The sequence below is a fragment of the Athene noctua genome, chromosome 4, assembly GCF_965140245.1.
Source record: "Athene noctua chromosome 4, bAthNoc1.hap1.1, whole genome shotgun sequence".
NCBI classification, from domain to species: domain Eukaryota; kingdom Metazoa; phylum Chordata; class Aves; order Strigiformes; family Strigidae; genus Athene; species Athene noctua.
In genome coordinates, this window is record NC_134040.1 from 45,334,524 (window position 1) to 45,354,544 (window position 20,021).

The following is a 20,021-nucleotide window of genomic DNA, read 5'->3' on the forward strand; positions in this document are numbered from 1 at the left end:
GTCTGAATATGGTGCTTCAGCCATATTCAGCCTCAACCATACCACCAAGACACAGCAATGATTTTAAAATTCTTACTGTCAGGTGAGGCAGTGATGGCTGAAGGCTAATCAGACAGGGATTCACAGACAGGGATTCTCACATCCCTGATATTCAATAGCGTGTTCTGGTAGCAGCCTGATACTTCAAACCGTGGTAAATTTTCTATACACAATTTTATTGTGACTGAGCTTGTTTCCCTACACATTTCAGTTGGAAATATAAAATATTTCTAAGACTGTAACCATACAAAGTACATTTGAGATTTGCAATGGATTCTTTTGTTGCCATCCTGACTGTTTTTCAGATAGGATCTCCTTCAAATAAAGGGGAAAATTTATCCACTATTATTGCACTGTAGAGTTCAAATGCAAGCAAGTGCTGGCCAAAATTGAACAGAAAGCAAATAAAGCAGGAAGGGTAGGATGAAGAAAAGCCCTTAATCTAAATGCACATTAGGAACTATGTATTTCAGCTTGGTGGCTTTGTAACAGTATGGTGAGAAAGAGAAAAGGATTTGGTCAATTTTTCTTACATTATCCTTTTCCTTCAGTATCAAGAAGGAATGCTCACTTCCCTGAAAAATTTGGCTGGTATTTCCTCTCTAATACAGGTGGTGAGGGGAATCATGTTTATCAGGAGTCCGCGTTGCAGGGCTGTTGTGGAGTAGAAAAAGCAAACTACAGAAACAGTTTAGGTGAAAGTTCTATGGCATGAAATATATACTGTAACATATAGTATTGTGATGACTTGGAGAGTTACCATCATTTTACACCTCAAAACGGATGGTTGTATCATGAAGGCTTCTGCAAGGATGACTTCCAAGTCAAGCATTATCAGTGACTTGGATAGCTGAATAGATGGTAGTAATTACCTTCCAGAGTAGAAACAGCAAACCAATCTCTAATTAGACAACCATCAAAACATGAAAAACAGAATCCATAGAATACGCAATTCAAATTAGCAATGAGAAGCACAACATAAAAAGCAAGAATGTGATTTTCTTCAAACTAAGAACCAATATTAAAACCCTCTCTTATCTATTTCTGAAAAGAAAATAAGCCTTGATATGTGGAAGCCTTGGTCTGAGGGTACATTTGGGAAGCAAGAGCATTTCTCATCTAGTTTCAGCTGTACTTTTATGTTTTGTTCTCAAGGGAAATTCTAGAGGCAATTGAAAGTCCATTCTTGTACCCCACTGTAATAACAGAGGATATTTTTTTTGAAAAAGGAATACAATATGGGCAGTCTTATTTTTTAAGTCAAAGTGCCCCTGCAAGAATACAAGGTTTGATACAGATTGTTACAGGGCTATGCTCTGAATTATATAGCACTGACACGGTATGTATGATTAGGTTAGACACCTACTGTCCTAAATGAATAACCCTGAGTACTTCAAAGTTACAGTTGCTACACAAGATACTAGTTTCTTAACAAGAAATTTGCTCTACCACGTATGTAATTCCACCGAAGCTCAATGGCTTTTTACATGTGCTGAAAGACACAAAAAAACCCCACTTCCCTAAATAGTTCCAAAATGCAAACTAATTAAACTGACAAAAACAAACCCCAGTTCTTTCTTCAGAGCTGTAGCTGAGTAAATAATCTCTGTGAAACTCTTGGTTGGCTTCTCCTGCACTTCAAATTTTGTACATATGGACAACAACAAAGACAAAAACCTTGGCTCATACTGGAAGCAGTGTACAGTGTGAGGTAATGCCCATTTTATACTAAGAGACTACTTAATGATGCTCAGCAGTGAGAATTCTGTGTAAGCAGTCATATGTGGATTTAAAGTCCACTTTCTCTGACGTAATTGGAAAATTTACATGAATTTCTATTTCAGTAGGACCTGTGTTTCTGAATACAGATTCATGCAAATTTATACCGGTAGCCACACAATGCTTCGAAAAAGTCTAAAGCAAGAGAAAAATGGCATCTCAGCAGTATGTAGTCAAAGGAATAGCTTTAGTGTATACATACACATGTAGACTCTGTGTACCTACTGTTCTGCATGCTCTGTGTATAAAACCACACATGCTCTGCCTCGATTTTAATGGGGTCACAGTTTTGTCGTGGAATAATTTTCCCTATGGCATAATGCACCGACATTCTCATAATAAGAGGTAAGACGTCACCGTACAGCAAGAATCCATGTGATTGGTGTCTATAGAGTCTAATTAGCTCTGATTACATGCAATGGGCATCTCAACATCCTCCCACTGGTTTTTAGTTTGACACCATGCAGAATTAAACCAGTCAAAGCTAAGGCAGAGACGTCTGAAGCACTTTGGAAATCTTGACTCGCTTTTAACATGGGTAAGCCAGTCAACAGAGCCCCTTTTTACCTGAAAATTTAAACTTCAACTGCTTCCAGTGTAGGGCTGCGCATCTCCTCAAAATAACGACCGAGCTTCTTGCGGGCTGCGCACCGCTTTTGCGTTTGGGCGATTTTAGGGAAAACTACCTTGCCGGCGGCCGCCCGCCGCCTCACGCCGGTACTCCCTGAGCAAACCGGCCCCGGTTTCTCTCGGCGCTCGTACCGCGGCGGGCACGGTCGGAAAGGCTCGGTGCCGTCTTGGCGGGCCCCGTAGGGTGGCGGGGACCCCCCTGAGGGCTCCCTTTGCCCGCGGCGATCCCAGCCCCTGCAGGCCAGGCGCGGCGGGAGCAGCCTTGCCCTCAGCGCCTGAGGCACACTTGTACCGGCCCTGTGGCAGCGGCGCCTCCCCGTCACCACCCCTCCCCGCCCCGGGCCGGGCCGAGGCGGCCGCTGGGCGGGCGGAGCTGGGGGCAGGGGTAGAGGGGGGGGGTGGAGAGGCGTCCTCTCCTCTCCCGGGCGCCCGCTGCGGTAGGCGGCTGCTGCTCTCCGCCGCGGCTCGCCCCCTCCGCCTCAGTAACGATGCCGTCCTAGCGAGGGAGGATGACAGGGAGAGGAGAGGGGCAGAGCCGCCGCCGCTGCCGCCGCCGGGAGCCCTGTCTCTTGCTCGCCTCCCCGGCACTTCCCGGCTCCCGCTGCCGGGCTCCGCGTCGCGCCGCCTTCCTGAGGGGCGGCAGGAGGAGAGGGCGGAGGGGCGGCGGTGGTTTTATGGTGAGGGTTTTGTCCTCTCCAGGTGCTCTGTCCGCCGCCGGGCAGGGCTGTCCTCCTCCTCCTTCTCCTCCTCCTGCCTTCTTCCCCACCACACACGCTGCCGGACGAGGCCGGCTGGGAGCGGGAGCAGCCGCCGCCACCGCCGGTGCCTGAAGGGACCCTGACCATGTCGAGCAAGAGCAGGAAGAGCAAGGAGCAGGGGAGAGTGACCTTCCCCCAGCAGCAGGAGGAGGAGGAGGAGGGGGCAGAGGAAGAGGAGCAGCAGCACCGGCGCCGCGGCTGGAGAGGCGTCAATGGGGGGCCGGAGCCCCCTCCGCCGCCTCAGAGAGCCGTGAAAACCCTCCGGGAGCCCTACGGCTACTACCCGCCACCCCCTTTTGCCAGCACCATGTAAGTCGGGCCCGGGGCGGAGGAGCGATGAGAGGGTGCTGGCCGGCAACTTCCCCGGAGCAGCCGCGGGGGGCCGGCCGCCGTGTCCCCGGCAAGTTGCGGCGCCCGGCCCCGGAAAAGCGCCGCCGGCTGCGCGGCGACCCGCTGGCTCCCTCCCTCCCTCCCTCCCTCCGACCCGGGCAGCGAGCGGGCGTGACCGGTGCGGCGAGCCGCGGGGATACGGGGCCGGGTTGCGGTGGCTGTGGTGCGGGGACTTGGGAGAAAGTGCCTTGAGGGGGTCCCTCGGGCCCCCGCTCCCGCCTGCCCGGCCCCTCGGCTCCGCTCCTGCGGCGTGAGGCGGCGGCAGCGCGGAGCAGGCGGCAGGCGGGGCTGCGGGGCGTGAGAGCTGTCATCGCTTGAGTTCTTTTTTATTTTCCTGTCTACTAGCGTAGCTGCCGAGACAGCCTGATTATTGGCTCAGCTAAGGTTTAGAGAACCCACTGCGCCCTTTTGTACTAGCGGTGCTCATGCATCCCCTTTATATTTTCTAAAATCTAAGCTGTGATAAAACCAGACTCCCCACAGAAATGTAGGACACTTGTACAGAAAAGCCTCAGTTCTTGAGATGCCTCTTATCTTGTTGGTTGTCTTTTGGAAACTTCAGTCTGCTGTCTTTTAAGATGCAATTACATAAATATATATATGAAAAATACTGACCATGACCAGACTTACTGCAAGAGAAGTAAATTCAATTTTGCTAATAGGGATGTTAACTTTCTTTTCTCTGATTTACAGAATGTAGGTTGTCCATGAATTATTCACTGATTTTCATAACATGATGCAGTGTAGATAGACTTACCTCTGAACACTATTTGACTATTTTGTACTTTCAGAACGATATTTAGTTCTTAATTAAATGTTTTAATTACCAGATGACAAACACTTTGAGTTTTAAGTTAACATTCAGCATTTCTAGAAGAAACCTTAATTAAAATCACCCTAGAGACAACTGTGAAGTACAGAAATAAAGTAGTGTTTAGAATGGGATAACCACAAATAAAAGTGTTTTTTACCATCCCAGTGCAGAAATTCTTCACAGATAACTATGTACCCAGCAATGCAGACTTCAAGCGAAGCAGTCTTTAGCTGTCTGAAAGTTAGTTGTGTGTTAGTTGGTTGTCTAGGCTCCCTCTGTAGTTGATGGGATGAGAGCAAATAGCAGTGGGCAAGGCAGCATAGTAATTTATCTTCTTTCTTGGGGTGCCTGTCTTTCTCCATTCACCATAAAAAGAGCCTAGAAGATCAGACTCTGGCACTTTATTTTTAGACAGCTGAAGCTAGCTCAGATGAATTGTAAGCTATGAGTCCTAAACTTCTGGATCCCTTTTAGGTTAGTGTCCTAGAACTGTTGGTATATTCCTTTGTTTAAGAAATAGGTATTATGCCACCAGGCAGTAACACTGGAGTTCAGTTTGCACAGCTATAGGCATTTGAGCCTGGAGCGAGCCCGATCTGTTGGAATTGCTTCCTGGCATATAATTCCTGACATCCTGTCCTGGGAGTCTATGACCGCAGTGATTGTGAGCCACTGCTGGGTGAACTGACGAAAGGGCTGACATTAATCCATCTAATAGGAGTGTCTTGAACTGACAGGGCATAGAGGTAAAAGACCCACAACTACCATTTCCCCTGTTACGTGCCCATGGTCGTCCTCGGCATAGCGGTGGAGTTTCTCTTCTGGAGTAATGTTTTGTGTTTGGTGCTAATGCATATTAGTGAAATAAATATGAGTATCAGTTTGCTCATAACGTGCTCATATTGACACACATAAGGTTGTAGTATGCACAGGGTGAGTATGGGAATCCTTGACTGGAAGAATTTGTAGTCTAAATATTCAGTACTGACAGACAGTGCAAGGGGAAAGAGGCAGGGAGATGTGAAATAGTTTGCACAAGAAGATGCACTTGGTATTTGAAATGTCTTTGCTCTGAAAGCTTTAACCTGTGCAAGGTACCTGTCAATGTACAGCTGGCTCCCTCCTGTGCCAAATATTGCTGGAAAAAGTAATTAACCTCAGATTCCCACTAAGACTGCAGACTGGATGTAATACTTGTTTCACAAGGTATATATGTCCCAGTGGGAAAAATGTACAAAACCCGTAAATTAAATATAGTAGGCATCGGATGCCTGATTTCCTGAGTCTCTCTGAAAATCATAGCTTAGTTTCCTGAGTGGAATGACAGAACGCAAATAAAGCACTGAGTGTAAAAGGAGCTTTAAAACTCTTTGTTGCTGCAGCCCTGTTAACTTCGTGCTTTCCTGGTGAGATGTCTGCCAAAGTGTGTGCATAAATACACTCCTATCATCAAAATATAGTCCTTATTTTCCCACAGAAATTCAGATGGTTGGTATTTTCTCTTGAGGAGTTAGTGAAGAGTAATAGTAGGAAAAATCTCTGCATAGTTTGTGGGGCGGGAGGGGAAGGAACAAACTTAAGTGTGTGTATACCTCCTCCTCATATCTCATTGTGTTTTGTTCCATTTTTTGACTAATTCTTTCCAGTTTGGAGCCAGAACTTCTGTGAGTTGACATGAGGGCATTTTGGATGATGGATTATGTCATTTCAGAGCAGTGGGAGAGTATAGACCTGAGTCAGATCTTGCAGCTGGCCTGATTTATGTTCTGCTGTTCAGCTGAATTAGCCTCCCTCTTCTGGAAAGCCCAGGCAGCAGTTCACAGAAGGGAGAAGAAGCTCTCATTTCATACATTTTGGATTTGGTGCAGGGATTCTCAAATTGTGTGGAACACATGGAAGGTTCTATGCAAACATGCATGAGTGTGACCCTATTTTTGCTGGTGAAGAAATAAAATTGCCAGCATCCTTTTCTGGTATATGTCTGTAGCAGAGCTTGGAGGGATGGCAGAGACTTCATTTGGGAGAGACAGTGAGGCTGGTAGGATTGCCCCACTAACACTGCCTGTGACTCTTCAGAGCCAGGGCTGCCCACCTCACATGGAACATCACAGTCTTTTCCTGTGATGGTAACAAAGCAAACGTTTGAGACTGCTTCGTTTAAGAGATCTCAGGAGTCATGAGCTAAAATGCTACTCATATGTATGTGCATGTCTGAGCACTTACTTTTGTGAGTAAGGCAATTATCATTCCTTAATTTTAAGACTGGGATCTCGGAGGTTACTTTTGGCAGAACAAGAGGCACGATCTGCGTCTCCTGTGTGGCTGACTCTGGTGTTGTTGCTTTTAAATGTGTGTGAGCATCTCTGTTTCCGTGATGTACTTATCTGATCTGTCTGTAATTGCTGGACTGCATTTCCTTTTCAGGGCTAGAATAGAATCACAGTCACTAATGTACTACAGTGGGGTAAACTGCTTGTAAATTGTTGATGCCATCTTTTATTGCATTTAATAGTTCGGGGAGACTAACACCCTGTTCTTCAGTACAGATGTTAGAAAATTGCTCTACAGATCTGGGAGGGCCCAGAAGGAAACCTCTGTTTCTCCAACTTCTCTCTTTTGCTTTTAAAATTGCTTATGCAGTTCGCACTGTTAAAAAATAGATTTAGAAACAAGATTATAAATCTTTTAGATGGCTGTTGATGAGATGATGAACAGCAGAACACAAGGAATTCTCAGGTCACTGTTTGTCCCACATTTCTGTCCTTCTGCTACAATTCTGGAAGTTTGAACATGAAAAGGGATAGGTAGGCTAACAGAGTAGAAGTTCGTGATTGAAACAATTCATGGTGGAAGCAGAAGAATCACCATGTTTACTCCAGTCCTTTGCAGTTTCTGTGCTGCTCAAATTTCTGGCCTTGTACGGGCAATAATATGATGCAATATCAGGTCATAGTAAATGTGATGCATACAAAACACAAGAGACAAGTTGCCTTTGCTTGGTTAGTGGAAATTTTCTTTAAAATAGTTTTCATTGCACATATGAAGGTCATACATTTTAGATGAATATAGTTAAGGTAAACATAAATATGTTATAACGTAGGATAGGTTTTTGTGTCTTAAGACACTACCTGGCATGTAACGAGCCAGTTGTTCAGAGCGTACATAACACTGCTCTATCTGAAAGCTTGTGATCCTTATTAAGTGAAGGTCTTGAAAAGTGATATACTCCTTTAGGAACTGTGGCCTCACTAGTGTGAGAGTTCTGCTGCGGAGCTGAAATGGAGGTGTCCTGCTTTCATATTATTTAACAAGGGGGTGACTTAGGGTCCTGCCACATTTTGGTTAATTGTTAATCATCTTGTGGTGAATTATGTTAATTTACGGCTATCACTGAGGTTATTGCGAGTTTGCCTAAGTAGGAAGCAATGAACTGGACTTAAGCTGGCTAAGGGTAGCAGTATAGTTAGGAAATAAAACTTGTAACTTGAGACCATCCTAATTTTATACTGATGAATGAATGATTCTGCAGGTTGGTCTGAAGTTCTTCCTTCCTGCCAGTGAAGCTCTTCAGTTCCTCAAAGCAGCTGCCTAGCTGGTGCACACTTAGGACCAAGTGAAACATGTCCAGATGTACAGTTAACATGATTGCTCTTCTACAGTTCCATCCTTCTTATTTGTGATGAGCAGCAAATGGGGGCTTGAGGTTTTATAGACCCCTTGGCCATTTTTCTACTGTGAAATGTGGAAAATAGTTTTGGAAAAAAATAGAGGGGCTCAATTGCAGCTTCATGTCAGGAAAAGGGCACAGAATTCTGTCCTTTCACCTTCCTGCTGTGTACCATGTAGCGTAATTATGCAACTTATGTACTAGGACTAATACTTAATGTCGTAGTATATCAACTAAAAAATGAACACAAAATATTTGGGCATTTTTCATGCTTGGTGTTCTTGTGGATTTTTTGCTATGTGTTTTACAGATTTTTATTTTTTTGTGTTCTTTCATCTATTGGGAACAATTGGGAAGAGAAGCATTGTGATTTCCATCTCTCCTTCCCTCTTTTAATGTAAGTTGTCAGCTCTTTACAGAGACGAGGTTGAGAATATGAACTTTAAAGGCTTTGGGAAGTAGAACACAAATAATTAATGCACACTTAGTTCTATTTTAATCATATTTTTAAGCCATTCTAATGATATTTAGGGATGTGATTTGTTGTTTTGATTATTTCAGTAGGAAAATATGACATATAAAATATAAAATGATAAAATATGACATATAAAATATGCCGCAAATGGTTAAATAGCTAAGACTAAAATTTTAACCATTTTCTTCATACTTTGGGATAGCTTAAGTATACTAGATATAAGACCAGAAGAGCAGAAAATGGAATAGGAGACCTTGTAGCTGATGCTTCTCTCTTGCGCTGCTCTTCAAGGTCTTTGCATTTGCTGAGGGAAGAGAGGAAGGGGAGGTATGGATGAACCTAAGAGTATTCTGGTTGTGTGGTGCTGTATGAGATTTTTTTGCTTTTTATTTTTTGGAAGGTCTTGACAATAATTTAGTCATTAAAATACCAAGCAACTTTCATCTTTATTTTGAGAAGGTACTGTAGTCACTTCAAATGTATCCTTTCTATCACAAGATTTATAGCTGAGGATGCCTTCCTTGTTGGGAAGATGTTCTAATGCAAGACCTTTGGAAGGATATATCTCTTTTTACAGAAGTCAGATGAGTCACCTTAGTCAGACAGTGGATTTTGAATGAAAGATAGAGAAAACAAAATAAGTGTTGTATTTCAAAATATTTTGAAAAATTAAACTGAGTATAAAGGGGAAAATGTATTCTTATGTGCTTCATGAAAGATAAATGAGATTCAGGGTGGCAGTTAGAGTCTTCTTAAATCAAGAAGTCAGCATGAGTCAATTTGTTCTCTGTCTTTTCTACTTTTTTTTCTTCATAACATTACAGTAAACAACCACATTTCTGTAGCTCTATGTTTTTAGATGTGGAAGGAGAATAGAAATGTAACAGCATAGCAGACAATAAGAATCTTGTTTAAAAGGTAACGATGAAAAGACAGTGTTTCTGGGTTTACTTCTGATTTTGTTGGGGAATATAGTAGTAGCATATTGTGGCAGTTCACCATATGCACTCCGGGCTTAAATCCATGAAATATACCTGAGCTTTGAGACTTTAAATCAATTCTGTGTTTAACAGAGTCACAAATCTTCTCTGTTATGCATCCTTTTTCATAGACTTAAAGAAAGTGTTACAGAACTGAAAAAAACCCACATATCCTGTCATGTTTGGCAAAGCAGTTTTGGCACATATTTCAAAAAGTAAATACCAGTTAGCATTGCTTATACTGCAGTGCCACCCAGGTCATTTCTGGTAGTCCAGAAATACCATCCACAAATGAAAATGTAAAAACATCAAAAGCTTCATCCCAGGAGAGAGCTGTCCTTGGTAATGAGTATTACAATCTCTTCACTTGGTCTGCAATGGAACTGCCCATTTGTGTTAACTGAAATGTTCAGAGCGTGGACTAGCTCTTATGATTTCTGTAGCAGTGATAAAGTGATTAAGATTTTTATGTTTCGCTGAATTTATTACAACTGGTGCAGATAGCTGGAAGGCCAGGCATATTCTTATAACCTGAATGGAATTATTATGCCCAGAGAAAACCGTTAGGGCTGACACTGCTGCATATGGGGAAATCCAGTGATGTCAGCAGGCATATATTGTGCAGTGGTAATATAACTAAACTTATTGTTGAAAGAGCACACACACACACACACAAAAAGCCCCACCTGCACTCTGGTAGTGGATTTGAACCTGCAGCAATTCAGATACGCAGCTTTTGAAGATGCCCATGCAGGTTCCACTATGTTCACTTAAATGCATAGTCTTTCTGTGTGCCAAAGGTGTGTGCAGCATTTTTCCCCTTGGTTCTATCCTCTCACAGACTGACAGGGTTTGCTTAAAAAGGGCGATTTGGTAGTTTGTTTTGCCCTCAGCATTCATTACGTGGACTTGCATCTCTCCTAATGCACATTACCTGGCTTCTGAACTGAGGGTAGAAGGATTAATTTCCTCTTCAGTTTTTCTGTCTGGCTTTTTACTCTTGTATCTGAGTTTTTTGCCCAAGTGAATAAATTAATTTTCACAATGCTTCTGTGAAATGGGAGCCAACTGTTCTTTTTCTATAGATGAGGAATAGACGCATATAGGACTTAAGGACCAAATTTAAAAATTGTAAGGCCTCTTTGTCTCTATGTAGCATATATATAGTGTTATATGTATTCAAAGCACACCCTCCATTAACTCATGTACTGTTTATCAGCTGCACTGGTGTCTCTGTGCCCATCAAATCAGCTCAAGTGATCTCTATCCCTTGAGCTAATGGATTAACTGATAGCAGCTGGAGGCTGTCTTTCTCAATATTGAGCTGGACTAGAAAGGCAAGGGAGATTGCTGATGAGTTTCACATCTATTTGCAGACAGCAGTGGAAGAAGGTTATGGTATCCCAAGTACCTTTTCAGGCCTTTGGCCTCTGCTCTGGCAGGCATAAATGCTTCTGTTCTTCCCCCAGCTGTGACCACTTTATCCTGATCCTATCTATTCTGTTGTTTCAGACGTTGTCAGGCAGTTGTTTTCTGTTGTTGTTTTCTTCAGCTAGGTAGCATCTGCTCCTCAGCCTCATCCTGTGTTTGTTTTCTCTGCAACTCCTACTCTCCTCTGAACCTCTTCTCCCCTCTCTAGTTTTCTTAGCTAGATCCTGCTCAGCGTCTGATCTATCTGTTCTCTCAGCCCATTCCTCTTTGCTCCCCACTGTTTTCAGCCAATACTTTCACTGGTTCATAATTCCAGTTTCTGTGTTTTCTGAATCAGCTTGGTCACTCTTTCTTTTCTTCTGTTCTCCTTCTCTCTTCTCCCTCTCTCTGCTTTTGCAACCAGTTTTTGAGGGGAGTTCACAGCCTCTGTGGTTCTTTGTTCCCTTTTCCTACACTCAGGTTTCCTCTTTCCAGTGCAACCTGCCATTCCAATTTTCATTCAGTAGCTCTTTGACTTTCCCATTTTTCTTGATTGTATTACAAGAACACATGAGGGATTTTAAAAATATATGTATCCTCATGTAATGATATTAGATAGCTTCTTCCTTGCCGCTCCTGGTATGGTAGATGTACAACAGAAGTAGGCCCAATGTAACCTACAGCATTGCAGAAGTCCACCTGGAGTGAGAGCTGATCTCAGTCCACACTGGATCATGCCCGGTGTCTGGGATCTGTGAGCAGTTTAGTTACTAGCATCCAGAAAGTCTGTTGAATGTGTATGGACTGTTGTTTTTCAAAGACACGTAATTTGACCAAATTGACTCACAAGTAGAATCTTACGGATTTGGTTAATGTTTCTACCAGTAACATTAGAAGGCATGAGATCAGGCTTCACTGTGTATTGCTTGGCAAGACATAAGGAAGAAGACTTGTTTTCACCTCTTATATATGTGAACTACAGTACAGTAAGCATAAATATTGCCTTCCTTAAACCATCAGCTTGAATACCTATGGTGGATAGTATTAACTACAAATGAAAGCAGAGATGTGTTTTCATTTTATATATATACTGAAGTGACTTGGGAGGGATTTCTGAAGAGAAGTGGTGTCTTAGATAAAGTTAAAAAAAAACCCCAAAAAACCTAAACAGAAATGGCCTGTGGCATTGAAGCACTGTAAGTGCCTTTAGGTTTCAGACAAGCAAGCATGAAGGCAGAAGGATCACAATAAAGAATACTTGTCAATAGGTGGGCAAATGACAAGGGACAAAATAAGTCATTATTTCTGTAGCCCCAGGAGAAGTGGAAGCTGCAAATAACCACCATAGTGAAATTCTGTTGCCTTTTTGTTTTTGCATTAGGTACATTGAAGAAAGTCCATCTCTGAGACGTATGACTATGATGAGGGAAAAGGGAAGACGACAGGCCATTAGAGGCCCAGCATTCATGTTCAACAACAGGGGCACCAGTCTTACGGCTGAAGAAGAACGCTTTCTAGATGCAGCAGAGTATGGGAACATACCTGTGGTGCGCAAAATGCTGGAGGAGTCAAAAACACTGAATGTCAACTGTGTTGACTACATGGGCCAAAACGCCTTGCAGCTTGCTGTAGGGAATGAACATTTGGAAGTGACAGAACTTCTGTTAAAAAAAGAGAACTTGGCACGGATTGGAGATGCCCTGCTGCTCGCAATCAGCAAGGGCTACATTAGGATAGTGGAAGCAATTTTGAATCATCCTGGGTTTTCAGTAAATAAGCGACTGACTCTAAGCCCTTGTGAGCAGGAGCTCCAGGATGATGATTTTTATTCCTATGACGAAGACGGTACCCGCTTTTCTCCAGATATCACTCCCATTATTTTAGCTGCCCACTGCCAAAAATACGAAGTTGTGCATATGCTATTGATGAAAGGAGCAAGGATAGAAAGACCTCATGATTATTTCTGCAAATGTAATGACTGTACAGAGAAGCAAAAGCATGATTCTTTTAGTCACTCTAGGTCAAGAATAAATGCATACAAAGGACTGGCTAGTCCGGCTTATCTGTCCCTCTCCAGTGAAGATCCAGTACTTACTGCTCTGGAACTCAGCAATGAACTTGCCAAGTTGGCCAACATTGAAAAAGAATTCAAGGTAACAGTGTTTTGGTGTTTCTCTCTGTTATTGTTAAAGTTGTTGCTACTTTGTGATGTCCTTAGATGCTTGAAATTATTTCCTCTGTCTTTACTTTTTAACTGCAAATTCTTTCATGATATTTATTGTGTCTTTTATTCTTGATTTTGATTTTTCAATGCATAAGCCTTTAAAAAAGAACTTTTAATGAAATGAAATTGCTTTTGCACCTACTGTGTACGGAGAAATTGGAAAAAGGAACAGTGTGTATTCCGATAACCTTGCAGCAGATGGAAAACAATTTTGGTTGCTGTAGCAGACAAAGATTGGTTTTAGTTACAAATGCTGAGTAGTATATGTGCAGAAAGCAGAAATCTTACGCTTTTCTTGAGCGTACTGCAGCATTGACCTTATTTCCTCTTCTTTATTTGACTAATTTTGAAGGATGTCTCCAAATTGTTAAACATACAGAAAATGAGGGTTTTTGACATACCTTTTAGAAATGTCACTTGTTCAAAACCAGCTGTTAGACTGATTACAGATGCAGGTCTTGTTGTCTGCTTTTGAGCTGTATCTGCTTTAGAATGTCAGTGCCCTATACTATTCTGTATATTTCGGCTTCTCCATCAGACAACTAACAACTTAAATAACTGTTGCCCAGTGCTTTTTTAAAAATGATTTTGCAGTTCTGTTGAATACCTTGAAAAGTAAGGTAACACCTACTTTCCCCCTTGCCTCCCTCCTTCCCGCCCCTTAACAAAACCCCACCAGATAATCAAACCCCAGTAGACTGGATGTAATAAGAAAAGCTTGGCATGGGGAATGACAGATTGTTCTCAGCAAGTAGCAGTATTAACAGCATAGTATCTAGTTTTAACAAAAAATTTAATGGAGTTCTGCAGGGTCAGTGTTGGGTACCACTCGTTTGTTTAATATCTTCACAAATGCTCTGAGAGAAGCCAAAGATGCATTAACCTTTTTCAAAAAACAGCAAGCATTGCTAACACTGTGGGGTGTCAGAAGAAATAACAACAACCTGGAGAAATATAGGCAGAAATTAATAAGGTGAACTTTACCAGAAGAGGAAGAAACAGTTTTAGACCGCAGAGAAATGATACCTCCGGATGTAGCTGGGTGAGTTAAAATATAATTTAAAAATAAGGTTTCAGTGCTGAGAGGCATTCATGTATTATACTATGCACTAATAAAATGTAAAAGTCATCTTAAACCTTTCTTCTCCTTTCTTTTTTGAAGGAACCCCCTCATACCATGCTGCGTACTGTGTAATTTGGCAAATGGATTGAATACTTCCTTAATGTATTTATTCAGGAGTATAGGAAAAATGTCATATTTTTATTTTTCTTCTGCTGAAAAAGTACTGAACTGAGAAGGATCTTTGTGAACATAAAATTGAAGAATTAGAGAATTTTAGCACATGTGCAGAGCCTGTTAGCTTGTGTGCCTCACACAATGAATTATAGTTACGTGTCTCATTTAGAGACCATTATGGAAGGTTAAATCTCTGATGTGTATAACTCAGCCCTACTTATCATTGATTCCTTTTCAGCTAGGCCAACAACCTGAGAGCCACAGGGTCTCCAGAATCATGCGCCCAAGATGGACATTTATGGGTTTTCTGAATAATGCTTTGGTGGTTGTGGATAGAAACATTTTATTTTTTTTTCTCCCCCTCCTGCAGTTTCTCCATGAAAACTTTTCTTCTGGGCTGGCACCTTCAAAACTCTACCATCCATCTTTTCTTTGTGATACTGCGTACAAATTTTGTTATTATACCTGTGTTCAGAAACACTGGGGTGCTTAGGGACTCAATTTAAATGTTATGCAACTCCCTAGGAACCCAAAATACAATCTCTGCCACAAAAAGCTAAATTAAGTCAAGCTGGATCATGTTTTTGTGAGGGGAGGATGTAGATAATTAAAACTGAAGAGAAAAATTTCAGTAAAAATATAAATTCATGGGAAGCTCTCATATCATAGGTACTAATACCATGAATACAAATATCATCAGAAAAAAAATAGCTTGAAATTTTGGAGGAGGAAAAATGATGTTTTGTGGCTGGACTTCTCATTTCAAACCAGAATTTGAAAAAAATCACTTCAGTTTTTTAAAATGTTAAACTGTCACAGTATAAAATATTCTACTTTTTAATTTATTTTTTTTTCTTTTTCTCAACTCTTTAGCCTCTATTTATTGATGTTTTGAGATGCCTAAGAACCCAAGAAATCACTTATTTTCAGATTTCAGTATTTTTGGATAGCACTTAAATGGATGCTAACCTTTTCAGGTGTATAAAATAATTCAGTTTTGGCACCTACAGTACAAATTTTTCCTGGCTCCTCACTAGCATGGAAATTCCAGCTTCTCATCAACATCAAAACATTCCAGTGAAATAATTATTCTCCTCATTTACCTCACATCTCCTGCTTTTCCTTCTGATTCTTATGCATCTCAGACCGTTCTTTCTGATTCTACCGGCGCTGGTAGGAGAGTTGCTTGTTTTCTTCTGGCGTCAATGGTTGGCTGCCCTTCCTGCAGAGAAGAGGGAGGGAGGGAGGAGGACAAAGAAAAGACAAGGAATTTTTTAGCATCACCGTTAAACCAAGTCCAGGAAGGGCTGTAGTTGCACAGCTGATGAGAAGACTATTTCACTGGGGTTGTGGACAGGTATGATGGGGCTGCTTATGGCACAGATCTCATACAAGATGCCACACTGAGAACTGTGGAGGCATATCAAGGAGAAAGCAAGCAGCGCTTCTGTGTCTTACAGAAGCACATTGTGAGAGCTTGCTACATCTGATGTCTATTCAGTGCTTACTTTTCTATAGGTATGTCAGCTGAATGTGTTCCGCTAATAACTGTGTGCTTTGTCATGTCCCAGAGCAACAGGCTTCTAGTCTGACATTCGCACTCCCTATGAGGCAGAATGACTGACATGCTCCTGGTGCACTCCTCTTTAGGATCATCACTGGAAATGCTTAAGTATTCCAATCAAATTCAGTCTATAGCACAATACTGACAGAATTGTTTCAGGGTAAAGAAGAATGGACAAAATAGTTCACCTCCCACAAATAAAGGACAAATCTGTTCAAAGGGACTTTTGGTGATATTCATGATTCATTCTTAGTATCTGTCGTACATCAAGGCCCATAGCATTTCCTGCGCATGGTCACAGCAATGCACTTCCTGGATGTGGAGCACTCATACAGAAAATACTTTTCTAGGTGGTTTTCCCACAGAGAAAGAATATAGGGTGAGCCTGTTCAAAAATGCCTGAGGGCAAAGCTTCCTAGTAAATGCTTGCTAAACTGAACCTTACATCTTTTGCATATGCAAAGTCCAGCCTGCCTCTATCACTTTATAATTTACACTAACAAATTCTGATGTTTGTGTGCAAACCAGAGTTTGCTCAAGTGTGTTAGAAATGTGGGAAGGTGGCTTAGGACACTCATTCATGACAGTCAGTTTCCCGTGATTACTGAAAAAACTTATTAGTTACACTGATTTTTAATTTTTTTGTTTTCCCTTCAGAAACAAGGAAAAAGGATTCAAAGAAACCAGTGAACCCTTATTTTTCCTGGAAAACATGTAGCAAAAAATAAGTACTGAAAATAAGTAAGACAGGGAAACTGGAGCCCTAAAGACCATTTCACTCTTTCTTCCTCAAGCTTCCTTTCTTCCTACTCCTTCATGAAATCCTTGTTCCAAGCTCCCATTGCCTCTTTTGCTCTTCTTCATCTATTTTATTGTAGGTTTTTTTGACACTGTTACTTCTTTTTGTTCTTTGCATCCACTTGTCGTCTTCCTCTATTTTCTTCTAGTCAGTTCCCTCTTTGGATTTCCTTTTTTCTTGTCTGCCTTCTAAGTGCTTGCTTAATTTTCTTTACTTTTTTGTTGTTGTTGTTGTTGTTTTTACTCTCCATCTTCCTCACTTTAGGTTCTAATCCTGGTGAAGTATGGCTGCCTTGTCTGAATATGCTGTTGACTCCTCTTTAGGTCTGGAAACCATCTAAGGGAACAGCAGAGATTATTAGTGCCTGGCTGTCAGAGCAGCAAGACATCATTTTACTGGCCAGAATAGCAGCATATCATCCCTGTGGCCAGGACAGGAACTACAGTATTTCTCTTAAATTTGTGATCCTAGTCCCCATGCCAGAGATTGACGGCAGGATTTTAGTTTGTTTTATCTGAGTCAAGACTGCTACCCAATCATAAAAGAAGCCTTCATTCTTCCATACCTATTTGGTGCTATCCCATGAAGTTTCAGTCTCTTAAAGCATCTGATTAGATTCTCTCCTGTCAGGTTTTTATGGGTGTTTTATATGTAGTAGAGATAAAAAGAAAGCGTCATTGTTGATGAAGTTCTGTGTCAAAGATGCAAAACCAGAATTCTGCTTCACTCTGGGCTTCTTCACTAGTTTTGATATATAAGGGCTTTTATAATCAATGTGCCTGATCAAAAAGTGCTTTCAAAGTTATCAAATCTGCTGGTTTGATTCCTCTCTTTTGTTGAAAAGGCCACAACCTGTTAAGTTAGAAAAAGTTATGGTGTTCTACTGGCATCTGTCTTTATGAGTGGTTAGAGATCTCCAAGGTGTACTGCTTTGTACCTGAGAGACTGGTGGGGGAAGCTCAGTCTGGAACTGTATCTTGTCTTAATGTGAAAAAGTGTTTATTTCCATAGTTAGAGAATCATGTTTTCCAATCCTAGTAGCACCACAAAATACTTTGCAATACAAATATTCCCAATTTTTATGTTTTCTTATTCTTCTATTTTTAGTTGTGGGTTACTAAAGTTAATTGATATTTACCCTCCTCCCTGAGAACTTTAAAACTGTTACTGTGCAGTGATGGGAGAATTTCTAGCACTCAGAACAGCTGATGGAACTTTCCTTTGGAGTCACCATAGAAAAAAACAGGACAAGGTAGCTAAAAAGCCACATGACAGTCTCTGTATACTAGCTTCCAACTAAATACTATGCTGTGTAAGCAAGCTCAATTCTTCCAGTGGAAATTGTGCTAGCTGATGTCATGTCAGAATCTGGTCCATCATAGCAAGGATCAAAAAGATTGTAGTCCCGCTTTATGTAGGATAACTCCCTGTTCCCAGTTTTGCTAAAAGCTCCTACTGAAACCAACGGAAGATGTGGACGTGCGTCTAAAAGCGGAATCTGTCACTGTTCCAAGTAAATTTACATAGTGTTATCTCAGCTGAACTAACAAAGAGTGTTCAAGCTTGATCTACGTTTAGGTCCAACTTTTAAAAGGACAGGGCCCAGATCCATAATCATTAGTGCAATTATGTACTTGATTTGCATATACAGTTCCTGTAGTTATATATGCAAACTGACTATGTACTCAAAACGGCCATTTAGTATGTAATACTCAACATAAATCTGTGATTGCATATAATGTGTGTGAACTAGTTATGCAGTTGTGCATAGTCACAAACTGGTGCTTACAGGGATGTGGCTCCCAGAAAACAGATCTATACATTTTGTTTGACTGCATGCGATGGCTCAGTATAAATTTTCTTTGGAATAGGTAAAAATCTTACAAGTAAAATCGGTTGAAGATTTTTTGTTCATATGCTTCATTCTTTGCATACAGATTGGTATGTTCTTTGCAAAAATTCTAGATGGACTCTCAAGGTAGTCTTTAATGTAATGAATCAGAGCAGAATATGCAGAGTTGAGCAGGCTGAGATCCAACCATTGATGTGTGCCAGAGTCCTCCAAAACTGTTAGTGAGACACAGTCCTGCAATTCCAGTCATCATCAGTTGTCCATTGTGTACCGGTGTCAGCTACGGTATCTGTGAAATACAGAATATAGGCTGTTATTTTTGATGTTAGATGTCTGTGCAACCATTACTTTTTTTGAGAGAGGTATCATCTAAGATGATACATCTAGTAAAACCAGCCAAGTTAGGTTGTGAATTAATTGAAGCAGCACTTTGTTGATGAAGGAAGCAGAGTCCCTGTATTATGATGAAAAATAGTCAAAGAACCCCACTGTATAAGCAGGTCTCTTGATGCCTTATTCTGGCATTCCCCTGAAGAGTAGCTTCACGTTCATGAACTGGCAACTTGCAGAATATGTAGCAGGGCTTTTCAAACATGGATGCTTCACACAGGGAGTTCTGGTAGCCTTGTTTAAGATGGAAGAGCTGAGTGATCTGGTGGCTTCATTTGTATCTTCTCAAGAATGAGCAGAGGTATTTGTGGATGACTGAGACCACAGATTCTGGTTTCTGATATTCACACAATACCCTAAAGGTAGAAGATTGTTTGAGAATTGGGTCCCATGGTTACAATGTGGGTAGTGTTTGTCTGTGTAAATCTGTAAAGCAATCATATAGACTGAGAATAAATTTGATTTGCTAATACATAAGTAAGTAAAGACCTGGAAGGGGAAATCTGAAGAGTTTTCCTAGTGTAAGGTACAAAGCCTGAGTCAGATATTAGCAATGCACATACTGGTTTTCAGTTCTTGTAACAGCATTTGTAAGTAATGTAGCCTGTATTTAATCCTTAAATTTCACAGAACAAAACTTCATCTATCATATCTTTAATCTTTTCTGACAATAAGCATAACTTTTGTAAGCAAGTGATCCATCCACCAATCAAGAAACACATAGCACTGTTAATTTTTCAGTAGAAATATGGGTAGCTCTTGTGTAGTAGGCAACTAGTCCATGAAAATCAGTCTGTCCTTCAGGAACTGGCAGGGTATTCACAGTGGATGGGTGTATTTTTTGGGATGCCAGTTAATACCGTGAGGGCAGGAGCTTTGCACCCTCTGCCAGGATCAGTCAGGAGCTCTGACCCACCCATGAGGATGAGTCTCCACTCATGAGAGAATAGCTAAATGAAATAATCTGTAGTTCCTGGCAATAGCTGTCTTCATGGATACTACTGCAATTGCAA

At 41.4% G+C, this 20,021-nt stretch overlaps 1 protein-coding gene across 1 annotated transcript in view; it reads left to right on the top strand.

Annotated features, from left to right (window-relative positions):
• Positions 1 to 2,845: 2,845 nt before the first annotated feature.
• The window catches only part of TRPC3 (transient receptor potential cation channel subfamily C member 3), a 46,788-nt gene continuing 29,612 nt past the window's right edge, over positions 2,846 to 20,021 (top strand). Inside the window, exons 1-2 of the mRNA XM_074903900.1 lie at positions 2,846 to 3,515; positions 12,324 to 13,095. Of these exons, the coding sequence (XP_074760001.1) occupies positions 3,292 to 3,515; positions 12,324 to 13,095 (996 nt within the window). The 5' untranslated portion in view covers positions 2,846 to 3,291. The remainder of the gene's footprint in view (positions 3,516 to 12,323; positions 13,096 to 20,021) is intronic.